The sequence below is a fragment of the Lepus europaeus genome, chromosome 5 (genome assembly GCF_033115175.1).
Source record: "Lepus europaeus isolate LE1 chromosome 5, mLepTim1.pri, whole genome shotgun sequence".
In the NCBI taxonomy this organism is placed as follows: domain Eukaryota; kingdom Metazoa; phylum Chordata; class Mammalia; order Lagomorpha; family Leporidae; genus Lepus; species Lepus europaeus.
This window is the reverse complement of record NC_084831.1, coordinates 62,361,928-62,380,407: the sequence shown is the minus strand read 5'-3', so window position 1 is coordinate 62,380,407 and position 18,480 is coordinate 62,361,928. Positions and strand designations below refer to the sequence as shown.

The window sequence follows — 18,480 nt, the reverse complement described above, 5'->3', positions numbered from 1 at the left end:
TTAAAACATAGCTCGAAAAACTATTTTATAAAATGTAGTTAACAAAAATCTGTCTAATGTAACACAGTCGTTTGTTTTCTGGAGGAAAGTTAATTGGTTGTAAGGAATACAGTTCTTAAAAATAGCAGTCCTTATTTAGTGAAAATCAGCAAAAATAATAGCACAAAAAGAAATGCTGATTGTTTAGGACCACATTGGAGCCTCATCTCCTACACATATTTCTGAAAATTCTAAAACCCAGATGCAGTAAAAAAAAAAAAATGAGGATCTATTAAGTCCTTTTTACATTACAAAGTAAAATCAAGAATTGATTATAAACATGCAATCAAAAACTCACAAATTACTTATATTTAATTATTACATTGTTGTTTTGCTATGGAACTTCAATTTGCTTACTTTAGGTTACTGTTATTTTAATAAAAGTATATTTTGGGATTTTAATTTTGAAATATACTTAAAATTAGTAACCATATTTCATTTTGTAGTGATTCTATGTATTTGGTTATCAGAAATATCTTTGAGGAATATTTATGTTGTCACCAACTTATTCAAAATTTATTTTTTCAATCAATAGCCATAACAAACTGAAAATACTTCCTGAAGAAATTACAAATCTTAGAAATCTAAAGAGCTTGTATCTTCAGCATAATGAGCTAACTGTCATACCAGAGGGATTTGAACAACTTTCCAGTCTAGAAGATTTAGTAAGTTGTCATTTTTTGTGTGTATTTTTGTACAATTTGCTGCTGGTAGGATTTTTCATCACGCTGTGGAATTGTATAGATAATGGAAACAGTGACGATATGGACAACTTATTTTGTGACTAGATCAAGTCACTGTAAACTTGTTTCTCTTACATTAGTTAATCTACTTTAAGTTTTCATTTCAGAATAGAGTTTCGGAAAGGGTTAGTGAAGAAGACTTTGTTAGTCAAAGTTTCTTTATTTCTTAACAGAATAGAGAAAGCTTGTCTTCAGTACTTTGACACCCATTCTAGTTTTCTCCTTCATATGTCACATATGGCCCTACTGTCCAGTTGAGTGTCCAGATAATCCTTTCAGTGCCTGCATTGTCTTCCCTATTTTTCAAATGGCCTCAGCTCCTGGAAAATTTTTCATTTCATTTTTTTCACTTATCCTAGAGATAACTATGCTGCAACACAAGTACTATTTTAATCGTGCAATTAGGAACAAACAAAAAAATCTGTAGGCACTTTGCTTTATTCTTTACATATGGCAAAGTGGGTAGTTTCATTCTCTAATACACAAATAAATTAAGGCTTACTTGAAAAAAAGGAAATTTGATAAAAATCATACAACTAATTATAACAAAATCAGGTTTGGATGAAGGTTCAACCTGCCTACAAAGTACATCTCTCTCTTTTATTTTTTTCCCACTTTGCCATCAGATGAATAAGATTCCATTATAAGGTATACTTTTTTCTATATTTACAAAATAAGGTTTGGAAAATATATTTACAAATATTTCTATTTTACAAAATAAGGTTTGGCAAAGATAGATAAAATAACCATGGAGGGAGGAGACATTATATTTTTGTTCAAACATTCCTAAAATTTTATAAAAATTAGAAAGCAATGATTTATTTAAAAATAAAAAAGGTAGTCTAGTTAGTTGAAAACTGAAGGGAATCCTTGTAATAAACAGTGTCCAGTTTCCCCTACAAGGGTTCCCAGAAAATTATTTGCATAATGAAAGGATGATTCATTTGAATTGTGTTCATAAAGGCACAGTATGACTTAAAAATCAGCTAATGCAACATTTTTACATTTTTTATCTTTTCATTTACTTCAGAGTTTAATGTGTTTAATGTTAGACTAATTGAAAGTTTTCAGAGAACAATTCCTTTAAGTCACTTTTCTTTTTCATTATTGCCACTGCCTCTGTCTAGCACTTTGCTGATAGTAGAGCATTTTTTAGAAAAAGTTCTCTTATCACTGTTTAAGGGAAAAAAGGAAAGAACTGAAGATCAAAAGGAATGATTTATAAGGATTCATTAAGTAAGCTTGAGTGAGTGAAACAGCACACTTCTGGTCTTAGTTGAAACAATCTTGCTGAGATTAGCAGAATCAGAATATTTTTTTCCTCAAAAATTGAAATGGACATTTTTTAGCTCTATTTTTATTCCAAGACTTTTTTAGGATTTATTTATTTATTTGAAAGATAGGGTGACATACATCCACTGGTTTAATCATCACATGCCTGTAACAGCCAGGGCTCAGCTCGGTGAAAGCCAAGGGCATGGAATTACATACAGATCCTGGGTGGCAGGGGCTCAAGTATTTGGCCTATGCTCTGTGGCCTATGTTCTGTGTTCCTCAGTGCAGGGAGTACCTGGAACTCAAACCTGCATTCTGATGCAGACTGTGGGTGTCGCCAGTGGTGGCTTAATCTGCTACGCCACAGCTCCAGCCCCAGCCCCAGCAATTTTTCTTATAGATGGTTTTTTTTTTTTTGACAGGCAGAGTGGATAGTGAGAGAGAGAGACAGAGAGAAAGGTCTTCCTTTTGCCTTTGGTTCACCCTCCAATGGCCGCTGCGGCCAGCGCATCTCGCTGATCCGAAGCCAGGAGCCAGGTGCTTCTCCTGGTCTCCCATGGGGTGCAGGGCCCAAGCACTTGGGCCATCCTCCACTGCCTTCATGGGCCATAGCAGAGAGCTGGCCTGGAAGAGGGGCAACCGGGATAGAATCCGGCGCCCCAACCGGGACTAGAACCCGGTGTGCCAACACTGCAAGGCGGAGGATTAGTCTGTTGAGCCATGGTGCCGGCCCTTACAGATGTTTTTCAACTCACATTATGGTTGCTCCTGTAATGTGCCTAATTTTATAGTAGGTGCTCAGTAAATATTAAATGAACAAATTATTTTATGCATTGAAAACATCATATATAATATTTCATGACTTAGTTTTAAAAGAAACTTTTAAGTAAAACCATTTGAAGTTAGAATTCATTCCAATGCCTATGTATTACATTGGTGGACAATAGTAGGGCTTAAGATAATGAAAAATAGTATTGACATGACTGATGCTCTGTGAAAATTTTGGTGTATGAAGGTTGCAAAGCTTATCACCTGTGAAGTAACCTCTTTTATGTAAAATTTCTTCAAAATTCTGAAATCCCCTTTAGTAATTATTTATTTCTTTTTCTATTCACTCATATACTTTTTCATTCTGTCTTTGTCTTTTTGAAGGATCTTTCGAACAATCGTCTTACAATGATTTCCACTGGATTTTCTTCTCTGTCCAGTCTGGTGAGAATCAATCTTTCCAGCAATCATTTGAAGAGTTTACCAGCAGAAATCAGTAGAATGAAAAGTAAGTCTCTATTTTGTTAACAACATAAGGTTGAATGTGTTGCAAATTGCATTTAGAATAATAGCTTTGAATATGGTTACATAAAAATAAAGGAATAAATAATTTTCATGATAGTAAGTATAGACAGTAGCAATTAGTTATTATTGTCTAGCAATTCCCTAAAGAATTACCACTGAAGAATTGTTTAGGAATACAAAAAAGAGGAAAAGAAAATACAATTATGAATTGTAGTAAAATGATATACTTGAGAAATTAAGGTTTTAAGCTATGCTATATTTTCATTCATCCCTTAAATATTTACCAAGAGTTTATTTCCTTCTCAGGGGTGAATCTACCTGTAATATGTGGTTATATTATAGCTATACCCTCCTCATGGTTCCAAAGTAATAACGTTGATAAATAATCTTGTTTTATCTGAGAGCTAAGATTGTTAATCCTTTTCCAAAAAACAAAGTGTCAAAAATTTATTTGTTCTTTTAAAATTTGCCATTAAATAATCATATTTAAAGTATTATAGAGCAAATATTAAGGGATAAAAATTAAGGTATATTTTTAAAAAGATTTATTAACTTTTTGAAAGGCAGAGAGAAAGAGGGAGATAGCATGTGAGTGAGCTAGCTTCCATCTGCTGGTTCACCCCGAAGATGACTGCAACAGCTGGACTGGGCTAGGCTAATGTCAGGAGCCAAGAGCTCCATCTGGTTTTCCACATGGGTGGCAGGAACTCCAGCACGTGGACTATCACCCACTGCTTCTCAGGCACATGGGCAGGGAGCTGGATCAGAAGTGGAGTAGGCAGAACTCAGCCAACACTTTGATGTGGGATCTAGGGATCCCAAGAAGAGGCTTAATGCACTGCACCATAACATCTGCTCCCTTAAGAAAGCACATTTTCATACCTTTTATTTATTTACTTAATTTTAATATAAATATTATCTCCTTTTACTATGCATTGATTCAACATTTATTTGAGTAATTGTGCTACATCAACAGATTTAAAAAACATTTATTTATTTATTTTGAACGAGTTACAGAGAGAGAGAGAAAGAGAGAGAGAAAGAGCAAACATCCATCTGCTGGTTCACTCCTCAGTTGACTGAAATGACCAGCACTGGGTCAGGCCAAAGCTAGGAGCCAGAAGCTTCATCCAGGTCTCCCACGTGGGTGGAGAGGCCCAAACACCTGGGCCATCTTCTGCTTTTCCTAGGCCATTAGCAGGAGCTGGAGTGGAAGCAGAACAGCTGGGACTCAAACCAGCGCTATATGGGATGCAGGTGTCAGAGGAGGCAGCTTTACCCGCTATGCTACAATGCTGGCAGTACCTTTTAAATAAGCATATTTTGTCATCTCTCATCTTAGAATTTAGAGATTAAAATCTTATAGTTTTGGGGCCGGCAACATGGCTCACTTGGTTAATCCTCCGCTTACGGTGCCGGCATCCCATATGGGTGCTGGGTTCTAGTCCTGGTTGCTCTTCTTCCAGTCCAGCTCTTTGCTGTGGCCTGGGAAGGCAGTGGAGGATGACCCAAGTGCTTGGGCCCCTGGACCTGCGTGGGAGACCGGGAGGAAGCACCTGGCTCCTGGCTTCGGATCGGCGCAGTGCCGGCCCTGGCGGCCATTTGGGGAGTGAACCAACGAAAGGAAGATCTTTCTGTCTCTCTCTCACACTGTCTATAACTCTACCTGTCAAATAAATTAAAAAAAAAAAACTTATAGTTTTTTGTTGTTGTTGTCATTTGTTTTGGTTTGCCTTTTTTTTTTTTTTGACAGGCAGAGTGGATAGTGAGAGAGAGAGACAGAGAGAAAGGTCTTCCTTTTTGCCGTTGGTTCACCCTCCAATGGCCGCTGCGGCCGGCGCATCTCGCTGATCCGAAGCCAGGAGCCAGGTGCTTCTCCTGGTCTCCCATGGGGTGCAGGGCCCAAGCACTTGGGCCATCCTCCACTGCCTTCCCGGGCCATAGCAGAGAGCTGGCCTGGAAGAGGGGCAACCGGGATGGAATCCGGCGCCCCAACTGGGACTAGAACCCGGTGTGCCGGCGCTGCAATGCGGAGGATTAGCCTGTTAAGCCACGGCGCCGGCCTAGTTTACCATTTTTTTATTTAAAGGTGAGCTATTACTATTTCTTGGTTGATGGGTGCACTGTGTTTCAGCTGTAGACTTATCTGGTCCTTTTTTCATAATTGTATATAAGCTTTCTTCATTGTTTTAAACCTTTGAAACAGAAGCCATAGAAGTGATTTTCTACTGTTGATTCCAGATAATTTTGAGGTGAATTGTAAAACTGTTTTTCTTTAATGAATGTCATTTGTAACATGAACATACAAATTAAGTCTGTGATAAATCAGTTTGGTACTTTAGGGGGACCTTTATATAGGATACAAGTATAAGGGGTCTTCAAAACGGTCACAGGGCTGCAAGCATTTGGTGCAGTGGTTAAGCTGCTGCTTGAGATAGCCACATCCTGCATCTTAGACTGCCTGCATTTGAGTACAGGCTCTGCTCTCCATCCCAGCTTCTAGCTAATGGAAATCCTGGGAGGCAGCAGGTAATGGCTGAAGTAACTGGGTACCTGCCACTCATGCACCCATATGAGACACAGATTGAGTTTCTGACTCCTGGGTTCAGCCTACCTAGCTTTGGCTGTTGTGGGCATTTGGGGAGTGAACCTATAGTGTGTGTGTGTGTGTGCCTTTCAAAGAAAAAGTTTTTTTTTTTTTTAAATATTTATTTTTTATTTATTTGAAAGAGTTACAGAGAAAGGTAGAGACAGAGAAAGAGTTCTTCCATCCGCTGGTTCACTCTCCAGGTGGCTGCAACGGCCAGAGCTGAGCCGATCTGAAGCCAGGAGCCAGGAGCTTCTTCCAAGTCTCCCATGTGGGTGCAGGGGCCCAAGGACTTGGGCCATCTTCTACTGCTATCCCGGGCCATAGCAGAGAGCTGGATTGGAAGAGGAACAGGGACTAGAACCGGTGCCCCTTTGGCATGCGGGCACTTCAGGCCAGGGCTTTTATGTTATGAAAATACTATTCAGATATTTCAAAAACATCTTTTTAAATTCATTTTTATACAGTTTTTTGAAGATTATTTATTTGAGAGGCAGAGTTACAGACAGACAGAGGGAGAGACAGAGATAAAGGTCTTCCATTCACTGGTTCACTCCCCAAATGTCCACAATGGCCAGAGCTGGGCCAATCCGAAGCCAAGGAACCAGGAGCTTCTTCCTGGTCTCCCATGTGGGTGCAGGGGCCCAAAGACTTGGGCCATCCTCCACTGCTTTCCCAGGCCATAGTAGAGAGCTGGATCAGAAGAGGAGCAGCCAGGATTAGAACGGTGCCCTTTTTTTTTTTTTTTTTTGGTAAAGATTTATTTATTTATTTGAAAGTCAGTTACACTGAGAGAGGAGAGGCAGAGGCAGAGAGAGAGAGAGAGGTCTTCCATCGCTGGTTCACTCCCCAACTGGCCACAACAATTGGAGCTGTGCTGATCCAAAGCCAGGAGCCAAAAGCTTCTTCCGGGGTCCCACGTGGGTGCAGGGGCCCGAGGACTTGGGCCATCTTCTACTGCTTTCCCAGGCCGTAGCAGAGAGCTGGATTGGAAGTGGAGCAGCCGGGATTAGAACCTGTGCCCTTATAGGATGCTAGCACCATAGGCAGAAGCTTGGCCCACTATGCCACAGCGCTGGCCCCCTACAATTCTTCTAAGTGTAAGATTCTGCTTGTCAATGTCATTTTTCCATAAAGCTATGATAATGAAGAACTAAACAAAATATATCTGGAATGAGGATATAAGAAGCGTGGGTTCTTTTTCATTAATGTGGGTAGAAATACCTTGAGACGTTGGAACATACAGAGAAATTGATAGAAAAATACTTTGTTTATAGCCATTTTTCTAACACCCTGTATAATAAATGATCAGATGACTTCTATTTCTTAGGAATGATAATGATGCTTTTAATCTATCATTAGAAGGATATATAGATATTTGACTATTAATGACCATATACCAAAACAATATTTTAGATTTATATGGTCCTGTGTAACCCAGAATACGTTTGTGAACATCGAACTAGAGCGTTGGGAGTGAGTTTATAAATGGAAGAATCTATGATACAGATTAGGATAAAAATTGCTTATTAGTTTTAGGGTGGGAAAACCTTTATTTTTTTCCATTTTTGTTTTTTGTTCTGCCTTTTAAGAAAGAAGGAGAGGAAATAAGAGAGGTTCTATAATAAGCCATGCTTTGGGATGCCAGTGTTGTGGCTTAGCACGTAAAGCTGCCTGCAACATCAACATCTCATATGGGCATTCATGTTCATGTCTCAGCTTCTCAACTTCAGATCCAGCTCCCTGCTAATGGCATGGGAAAAGCTGTGGAGGGTGGCCCAACTGTTTGAGCCTCTGCCACCCACATGGGAGACTTGGATGAAGCTCCTGGCTCCTGGCCTAGACCTGACTGTTGGGGTCATTTGGCGACTAAGCCATAAGATGGAAGATCTCTCTGTCTCTCCCTCTTTTTCTTTGATTTTTGACTCTCAAAATAAATAAATCTTTTCTTTTTTAAAGACATTCTTCTTGAGCTATAGTATACTTTCTTATTAGGAATGTTAGCTTAGGTGTTAGGAAAAGCGTTTAAGTCAAAAAGTAGAAAGAGAGGAAAGAATACAGGGAGAATGAAGAGGAGGCAGTATGGCTGAATGGAAGAATGGGAAGGAATATATAGAACTCCAAAACTTTTTCTCAAAAAATCAACTCACCTAAAATAGATGTGTCAAAGCTACCATTAGCCAGTTACTTGGCATCATTTATACAAGCAGAATGCAAGGGGTTTTTGTATGTGTTAAATTACATTAGGTGTCTCTTTTTTTCTTTAAAAAAATTTATTTATTTATTTATTTATTTGAGTGGTAGAGTTACAGAGAGTGAGAGACAAAGACAGAGAAAAAGATCTTCTATCCTTTGGTTCGCTCCCCAAATGGCTGCGACAGCTAGAGCTGGGCCAATCTGAAGCTAGGAGCCTGGAGCTTCTTTTGGATCTCCCATACCGGTGCAGGGCCTAAAGCACTTGGGCCATCCTCTACTGCTGTCCCAGGCCATTAGCAGGAGCTGGATCGGAAGAGGAGGAGCTGGAACAGGAACCGGGGCACATATGAGATGCCGGCACCACAGGCAGAAGGTTAGCTTATTATGCCACAGCACCTGGCCCTAAGTGTCTCTTTCTAAAGAATGTATAATTGAGGGAAAACTAGTAATGTACAGTTCTGTATTTTGTAATACTTAAACAGAGTACTAGAAAACTTTTTTTTTGACAGGCAGAGTTAGTGAGAGAGAGAAGACTTTTTGTTTTTTTTGTTTTTTTTTTTTTTTTTTTTACAGGCAGAGTGGACAGTGAGAGAGAGAGACAGAGAAAAAGGTCTTCCTTTTCTGTTCATTCACCCCCAATGGTCGCCGTGGCTGGCGCGCTGCAGCCGGCGCACCGTGCTGATCCGAAGCCAAGAGCCAGGTGCTTCTCCTAGTCTCCCATGCTGGTGCAGGGCCCAAGCACTTAGGCCATCCTCCACTGCATTCCTGGGCCACAGCAGAGAGCTGGACTGGAAGAGGAGTAACCGGGACAGAATCCGATGCCGCAACCGGGACTAGAACCCAGGGTGCTGGTGCTGCAGGCGGAGGATAGCCTATTAAGCTGCGGCGCCAGCCGAAAACTTTTTTTTTTTTTTTTTTTTAATCTATTACAGAGATAATCTGGGAGAGCAGATCTGGAGAAGCAGGTTAAGCTACCATTTTGCTATGCCTGCATCCCATGTGATCACTGGTTCAAGTCTCAGCTGCTCCACTTGTGATCCACCTCCCTGCTAATGCACCTGAAAAAGCATCCTGAAGATGTCCCGAGTGGTTGGGCCCCTGCTACCCATACCCACGTGGGCAAACCATATGGAGTTCCAGGCTCTTGGCTTCAAGCTGTTGTGTCCATTTGGGGATGAACCAATGGATGGAAGATCTCTTTCTCTGTCTCTCCCCTTCTCTTTCTGTAACTCTTACCTTTCAAATAAGTAAATAACTCTTTAAAAAAATAAAAATAATCTGGACTGTTTTTAAGTATTAATTTTGATATTATTTGTCTTTATAATTAAATGTAAAATACTAACATTATTTGGTTCAACAATATTCAAGTATTCTTTATTGTATTGGTTTACAATGGCACAGATAATCATGTTGATTTCTTACACCTTCTTTATACTTGCATACAGTAATACAGTAATATTTTCTGTATTTTTGTTTTCATTGAATGTATGTTACAGAATTAAGACATCTGGATTGTAGTTCAAATCTCTTGGAAAGTATACCTCCTGAATTGGCTGGCATGGAATCACTAGAATTGCTTTATTTGCGGAGGAATAAACTACGTTTTCTACCAGAATTTCCTTCTTGTAAACTATTAAAGGTATTATTTAGTTGAGTATTAAGTAATTGTATATTTTTCAAAAGTTAAATTTAAAAATGAACTTTTTAAAAAGGTGTTAGTCTTGTTTTATATGGGCAACATACTCCTAATTTGTTCTATGTACTATGTTTTTCCTATGTTAATATTTTCCACAATTTTAATATAGCTCCTAACACGTGGTAGTTAGTAGTGGTACTGTTATTAATAGATTTTTTTACTTTTTTTTTTTTTTAAGATTTATTCATTTATTTGAAAGGCAGAGTTACACAGAAAAAGGAGAGGCAGAGAGAGAGGTCTTCCATCTGCTGGTTCACTCCCCAGTTGGCTGCAACGGCCGGAGCGGCACCAATCTGAAGCCAGGAGCCAGGAGCTTCTTCTGGGTCTCCCACATGGGTGCAGGGCCCAAGGACTTCTGCTGCTTTCCCAGACTGTAGCAGAGAGCTGGATCGGAAGTGGAACAGCCAGGTCTCGAACCAATGCCCATATGGGATGCCAGCACTCCGGCCAGGGCGTTAACCCACTGTGCCACAGTGCTGGCTCCATATAATAGATTTTTTTAAAAAGAAATGATTAATTTGAAAAAATATTTGTCTATTTCATCTGTTGAGTAGTTTATAACTGGAGAACTAGTAGGTAGTGAGACCAAAATGGTAAATTGGGACCATATTGTAGGAGATCTGGAATACCAGTAAGGAATATGTACCTAATTCTGTAAACTGCCACCTCTCACATTTCCTGATCATAATTAGGTCTATTTAAGATTAATTATTTTCAGTGAATTTTAACTATGTAACATTAATAACGTCTTTTAAATTTGCCATGTATTACTGTTTGTCATATATACTTTTTTTTAAAAATTTTTATTTATTTATTTTTTGACAGGCAGAGTGGATAGTGAGAGAGAGAGACAGAGAGAAAGGTCTTCCTTTTTGCCGTTGGTTCACCCTCCAATGGCCGCTGCGACCGGCGCATCTCGCTGATCCGAAACCAGGAGCCAGGCGCTTCTCCTGGTCTCCCATGCGGGTGCAGGGCCCAAGGACTTGGGCCATCTTCCACTGCCTTCCCGGGCCATAGCAGAGAGCTGGCCTGGTAGAGGGGCAACTGGGATAGAATCCGGCGCCCCGACCGGGACTAGAACCCAGTGTGCCGGCGCCGCAAAGTGGAGGACTAGCCTGTTAAGCCACGGCACCGGCTCGTCATATAGACTTTTATGTGCTGGTGTTAAAACATTTTCTTTTAGGTCAGCGCCGTGGCTCACTTGGCTAATCCTTCCCCTGCGGTGGGTTCTAGTCCTGGTTGGGGCGCCAGATTCTGTCCGGGTTGCTATTCTTCCAGTCCAGCTCTCTGCTGTGGCCCGGGAGTGCAGTGGAGGATGGCCCAAGTGCTTGGGCCCTATAGCCGCATGGGAGACCAGGAGGAAGCACCTGGCTCCTGGCTTCAGATCAGCGTAGCGTGCTGGCCGCAGTGCACCGGCCATAGCGCCCATTTGTGGGGTGAACCAATGGAAAAGGAAGACTTTTCTCTCTGACTCTCTCTCTCTCACTGTCTAACTCTGCCTGTCAAAAAAAAAAAAAAAAGATTTTCTTTTAAACAGAATGGTGACTGATAATGAAAGAGTTTTCATTTAGTAAAATTAATTTTCTAATAATTATTGGCTTTCTTAGTGAGAAATCAATATTTATAACAATCACTAATAAAAATACTAAATGAACTGATTATAATAAAAGTAATGTTTTTAAACTGATATTGATTTGAAACTAATTTTTCATCAGTACAATTTTTGGATCTGTATTTTTATTAATTTTATAAATGCAACTACTAAAGCAATTTTTTCTGGTTTTTTTTTAAGATTTATTTTTATTTTATTCAAAATGCAAAGTGACAGAGAGAGAGAGAGAGAGAGAAAGAGAGAAAGAAATCTTCCATCCTCTGGTTCATTCTTCAAATGGCTGCAACAGCCAGAGCTGGGCAAGGCCAATGCTAGTAACCAGGAATTCTATCTGGGTCTCCCACATGGGTGTCAGGAGCCCAAGTACTTGGGCCATCTTCCATTGCCTTCCCATGTGCATTAGCAGGGAGCTAAATTGGAAGGAGAGCAGCCAGGACATGAATTGTTGGATACTGGCATCACAGGCAGCAGTTTAACTCACTGTGCCACAAAGCTGGGCCCTCTGCCTTGGCTTTGTAAACTTAATATTTAAATTTCCAGAAGATTCTTGAAAATTTTTATTTTTCACATTTTTCTTTAGATGTAAGCCAGCTATAATGTAATTGAAATTTTAGGGTTTTTTTCCTATGTGTTTTTCAATTATTTGAAATTACCAGAACCTGCAATTTTAGCTTCATTATCTAGTATATGAATATAGAAACACACATGTATGACTTTTGGTTTTTTAGGAACTGCATGTAGGTGAAAACCAGATTGAAATGTTAGCAGCAGACCATCTTAAACACCTGAGTTCTATCCTTGTGCTAGAACTGAGGGATAACAAGTTGAAATCTGTTCCAGATGAAATTTCACTGCTACAATCTTTGGAAAGACTTGACCTAAGCAACAATGATATTAGTAGGTAAGTTTAAAAACTAATGAATAGGAAGTGTGTCTGTGTTTGGTTATAATTCGTAAGTTAGAATATTTGTAAATCATAAGAAGTCAATATTTAAAAATTGAATTCACTCAGTATTTATGAGCAGCTATTTTACACAAAGAAAAATTAGTTAAATTTTGTCCATGGCACAACTTAATAGAAGCTAATGCTAATAGAAGCAAATGAATTTCTAATTAATCTACTAGAATTAAACTCTGGGAGTGATGAATTTTTATCTATTTTGTTCACTGCTTTATTTTCAATTCCTAGATTGGTGCCTTGTCATATAGCAGGTCCCTGATAACTATTTGTTGAATTTGTTAAATGAATGTAAATCCGTAAGGGAGATATAACATGCTTTGGAGGCTTAAAACATTTACAGGAATCACAACTTATTGAGCGAAATAGGGCAGGCTTCTTAAAAGACACTTTTTTAGATGATTGCCAGCACTGGGATTAGGGTGAACTGCTTAGAGCAAAAAATTTAAGACAACACTTACTTTCAGGGTCATACCTTACCCTAGACCCACCATGTGATTTTAAAAGAAAGATTAGGATTTTCAACTTTATATGGAAGGTGGTAAAAATGATCTACTTGGCAGGTGGAAACAGCATCAATAAAGATAGGGAAATTCTAAGTAGAGTGTACATAGAGACTTTGTGAGGATTTAGGGCTTGCAAAGTAAGTTGAATCCATGATAATGAGTCTTTTTCCGTGGGTGAGAGATAGGAAGCTATTATAAGATTTTAAACAGAACCAACTTAATCATAATCTTATTAAAAACAATAAATTGTTCATAATAGAAGTGGCTTAAAGATAGACAATCTAAAGCTTTATTAGATAAGCTGTCTTTATAACTAAGGAGTACTTGCTATTTTCAATTTATTGTACTAAGAGCTGTGCAGAGTTCTCTTTTATGTAATAAGAATTTGAATTGGGGTGGCAATGGGAATAGGAAGAGGACAGATTTGAGAACCATATGAATTAGAATAAGAATTTAACAACTGATTGGCTAGGATGGATACAGAGAGTAAGAGTAATAAGCAAAGAATCAAGTTATAGAGCCATAATACTTAGATTTGGAATTATTCTGTAGACTTAAAAAAAAAAAAGACTGAGACTTACCTAGGATTATATACCAATTAAATGTCTCAGATACTGAGTTTATATGCCAGAAAATGGTGTGCTGTTCACAGAAGGAATCTTAGGCAAGGAAGATTTTCCTCTAAGTGTACATTTTAATGACTATTTTCAAAAATCATATTTGTTTCCACAATGTACATGTGGCTTATGGTATATTTTGATTAGAGATTTGAATACTTGGATAGAAAGCGACTACCTTTCCCATTCATATATGACAAAATTAATAAATAACCTGGATATCCCTAAAAGTGCTTCATCTTACAAATAATGATAGTCTCTTGCCTCTTAAAAGACTACTGCATAAAAACAGTGGAAACAAAAACCAAATCCAAAATTAAGTAAGTAATTGGTCCAAATATTTTTCATATTTATATTCCAGAGCTAATAAAGGGCCTAGAACTTATTGGTACTTAGTTTCTTTCTTTTCCCTAACCTCATGCTTCTAAGACATTGATGATAAATTTAGTTTATTTGGACCCTTTCAGAATCTCATCTAATAAAGTATTGAGTCCCCACACTGCTTCTAGAGTAGTTTTTGTAAAGTTTAAAATAAAACTTATCAGGTCAGTCTTCTGCTTAAAAACTGTCCGATGATTCTGCATTGCCATGGCACTGCTTCCTAAATATGGTTATTTGTCAGAATCATTAAGACGTATTAAGAAAAAAATATACAAAGACTGTGGCACCAATAAATCAGAATCTCCAACAGTAGGGCCCTAGAATTTGCTTTGCTTGTTCTTTTAAGAACCAATTCCTAGAAGACTTATGCATCTAGTCTTCCAATTAACAATTTGGAACCCCTGTCTTATAAGATAAAGCCTAGACATTTTAACAAATCACTCAGGGGTGTCTCACATCAGACTTCATTCATTTTCTATCATCTTCCACTCTTACAGGTATCCTGCTCTGACTACACTGAACTATAAGTATACCAATGCTTTATTTTTTCCTTTACCCTAGAATGTCATTTTCCTGCTTCACTGCCTAATAGAATCTCATTCTTGTTAAACCTAATCCTGGTTTTGTTATTCTCCTCTCTCCCTACCCCAGCTAGTTTCTCTTTCTCTACCATCACAGCAACTTTACTTGTTTAGCATTTCTCTTATTATATATATAATGTTTTTTACTGTGTTTGAGACTCAGAGAGACAGACAGCTCTCATTGGCTGGGGCTGGTTCACTCCCCAAACATCCACAATGACTGGGGCTTGGCCAAGACCAGAGCTAGGAGGCTAGAATGCAATCCAAGTCTCCCATGTCAGTGGCAGGAACCCAAATACTTGAGGTATCACTGCTGCCTCTAAAGATCTGCATGAGCAGGAAGCTGGAATCTTCCAAAAACCAGGCACTCCCATGTGGGATGTGGGTGTCTTAATCACTAGACCAAAGGCCTTCCTTTTCCATCCCCCACCTTACCTCTGCCTTTTAAATTTTTTTTGGTAAATTTAATATTTTTTAACTTGAGAAGCAGAAAGATAATTTTTTAATTTTTTAAATTTTTTTTTTTTTAATTTGAAAGGTAGAGTTAAGGAGAAAGGAGGAGGAGGAGATAGAGATATCTTTCATCCAATGATTCACTCCCTAAATGGTCACAATGGCTGATGCAGGGCCAGGCCGAAGCCAGGAGCCTGGAGCTTCTTCCAAGTCTCCCACATGAGTGCAGGGGCCCAAACACTTGGGCCATCTTCTACTGCTTTCCCAGGCCATAGTAGAGAGCTGGATTGGAAGAGGAGCAGCCAGGACTAGACTCTGCGTCCGTATGGGATGCCAGCACTGCATACGGCGGCTTAGCCCACCATGCCACAGCACCAGCCTTGCCATATTTACTTCTTGACATCTAATTTATGCACAATAAAATTCACCAATTCAAACAGAACATTTGATGGCTTTTGGCAAATATATATGTATTTGTGTAATCACTGTCAACATCATGTGAAACATTCCTGTCCTCTAATAAAACATTTCCTCATACCTTTCACAGCAAATTCCCTTTCCATATCCTCCACACCTAGCAACTTCTGAAGTGCTCTTTTACTGTAGTTTTGCCATTTTTAGAATATCATATAATGGAATCACACAGTATATAGTTTTTCTTTCTAACTTCTTTCATATAGCATAGTGCTTTTGCAATTCATTTATGTGATTCTATGTGTCATAGTTCATTCATTTTTATTGCTGAGTGTTCATCTATTGTATAGATACAAATACCACAATTTATTAGTCTCTGAACTAATTAAGTGATGGATGTTTGGGTTGTTTTTGGTTTTTGGCTCCTGTGAACATTTGTGTGCATCTCTGTGTGTACATTGGTTTTATTTTTCTTGGGTAAATATGAAGGGATGGTATTGCTTAGCTAACAGTAAAGTGTATATTTAACTTTAAAAGACTGTTTTCCAAAGTTGCTGTACTATGATACCTTCTTACCAGCAAAGTAAGATAAGTCTTCATTATATTTTGCTTAGTTGTATATGCTTGTATGCAGTGTTTTTTTTTCCCTTTCTTCCACTGAGAACTTACTAGCAAGAATCTTGATATGTTTACAAGGACTTTGTGTTTGTTTTTTTTTTTTTTTTAAACAGATATACTTATTTGAAAGAGTTAGAGAGAGAGAAATACTGAGAAAAAGATCTTCCATCTGCTGATTCACTCCGTAGATGGTCACAATGGTCAGTGGTAGGCCAGGTGGAAGTCAGGAGTCAGACAGTTCATCTGAATCTCCCAAGTAGGTGGCAAGGACCCACACACTTGGGCCATCTTCTGCTGCTTTTCCCAGGCCATTAGCAGAGAGCTGGAATGAAAGTGGAGCATCCATGACATGAACTTGTACCCATATGGGATGCTTGCATCACAGGTGGTGGCTTTACTTTCTGTGCCATGATGCTAGTACCTACAAGGACTTTTGCTTGCTGGGTGAAGTACAAAATCAAAACACTTAGTATCAGGATAGCTATCATGTGCCATTGAAGTTTATATTTTTGGCCGGCGCCGTGGCTTAACAGGCTAATCCTCCGCCTTGCAGAGCCGGCACACCGGGTTCTAGTCCCGGTCGGGGCGCCGGATTCTATCCCGGTTGCCCCTCTTCCAGGCCAGCTCTCTGCTATGGCCCGGGAAGGCAATGGAGGATGGCCCAAGTCCTTGGGTCCTGCACCCACATGGGAGACCAGGAGAAGCACCTGGCTTCGGATCAGCATGATGCGCCGGCCGCGGAGGCCATTGGAGGGTGAACCAACGGCAAAAAGGAAGACCTTTCTCTCTGTCTCTCTCTCTCACTATCCACTCTGCCTGTCAAAAAAATAAATTAATTAATTAAAATAAAGTTTATATTTTTAACATTTTCTTTTTACCACTGGATACAATTTAGCAAATGCTTTATAGCTCACATTCTTTTTTTATCAATATGACTATTTTAGGAATAGATCTGGTTTTTCTTTTACACGTTCAATATTTTTTTTTTTTTTTTTTGACAAGCAGAGTGGACAGTGAGAGAGACAGAGAGAAAGGTCTTCCTTTGCCGTTGGTTCACCCTCCATGGCCGCTGCTCCGAAGCCAGGAGCCAGGTGCTTCTCCTGGTCTCCCATGCGGGTGCAGGGCTCAAGCACTTGGGCCATCCTCCACTGCCTTCCCGGGCCACAGCAGAGAGCTGGACTGGAAGAGAAGCAACCGGGACAGAATCCGGAAGATTAGCCTAGTGAGCCGCGGCGCCGGCCACACGTTCAGTATTTATTATGAGAAGAAATACTGTAGGCCTACATTACCTGAACCTTCTTTTTTAAATCTTTAATTAGTTTTTAATAGATTCAATGTGATTTGTAGATACAATTCTAAGAACATAATAATATTTCCTTCCTCCCTCCCTTCCTCTGCTTGGACCTTCTTGATAATATTATTTGATGATTGTTTGTCATTCACTATTAGTTTTATATTCAACTATTTTGTTGGATTATAGTTATGTTTAATGTTTTCCCTGAAATTAATCTTTTGTAGTCTTCCCTATTCACTGGGAAACCTTCATCTGAAATTCCTGGCCCTAGAAGGAAATCCTTTGAGAACCATTCGAAGAGAAATTATAAATGCAAGTATATTTAGAATTCAGCTGTTTGTTCTTAAGTTGAAATTCAAATATACATGTTGATTTGTAAAACTATAAGGTGTGCCTTGGTGAATATGTCTTTGTCGCTATCATTTCAGAAAGGAACCCAAGAAGTCCTAAAATATCTGCGGAGCAAGATCAAAGGTACTTCATTTTTTCCTATATTTCGAAGGATTATATGAAAGGGAGTGATGGTTGGCGCCGTGGCTTAACAGGCTAATCCTCCGCCTTGCGGCGCCAGCACACCGGGTTATAGTCCCGGTTGGGGCACCGGATTCTATCCCGGTTGCCCCTCTTCCAGGCCAGCTCTCTGCTATGGCCCGGGAAGGCAGTGGAGGATGGCCCAAGTGCTTGGGCCCTGCACCCGCATGGGAGACCAGGAGAAGCACCTGGCTCCTGGCTTCAGATCAGCGAGATGCGCCGGTCGCAGCGGCCGTTGGAGGGTGAACCAAAGGCAAAAGGAAGACCTTTCTCTCTGTCTCTCTCTCTCACTATCCACTCTGCCTGTCAAAATAAATAAATAAATAAATAAAAAGAAAGGGAGTGACGTATTAACTGTACGTAAGTTTAAGTGTAGTTTGGATATTAGTACTTACAAGACATAGTACCTGGAAGAATTAGGTTTTTTTTTTTTTTTTTTTTTTTTTTTTTACGATTTATTTATTTGAAAGTCAGAGTTACACAGAGTGAGAAAGAGAAGCAGATAGAGAGAGAGGTCTTCCATCCGATGGTTCACTCCCCAATTGGCTGCAATGGCCGGAGCTGTGCCAAGCCAAAGCCAGGAGCCAGGAGATTCCTCTGGGTTGTTCCACGTGGGAGCGGGGACCCAAGGACTTGGACCATCTTCTACTGCTTTCCCAGGCCATAGCAGAGAGCTGGATTGGAAG

At 39.5% G+C, this 18,480-nt stretch overlaps 1 protein-coding gene across 1 annotated transcript in view; it reads left to right on the top strand.

Moving 5' to 3' along the window:
• LRRC40 (leucine rich repeat containing 40) overlaps positions 1-18,480 on the top strand; it is a 58,559-nt gene that overhangs the window by 14,741 nt on the left and 25,338 nt on the right. The window contains exons 4-9 of the mRNA XM_062191528.1: positions 575-704; positions 3,210-3,333; positions 9,630-9,772; positions 12,170-12,342; positions 17,488-17,575; positions 17,692-17,737. Of these exons, the coding sequence (XP_062047512.1) occupies positions 575-704; positions 3,210-3,333; positions 9,630-9,772; positions 12,170-12,342; positions 17,488-17,575; positions 17,692-17,737 (704 nt within the window). The remainder of the gene's footprint in view (positions 1-574; positions 705-3,209; positions 3,334-9,629; positions 9,773-12,169; positions 12,343-17,487; positions 17,576-17,691; positions 17,738-18,480) is intronic.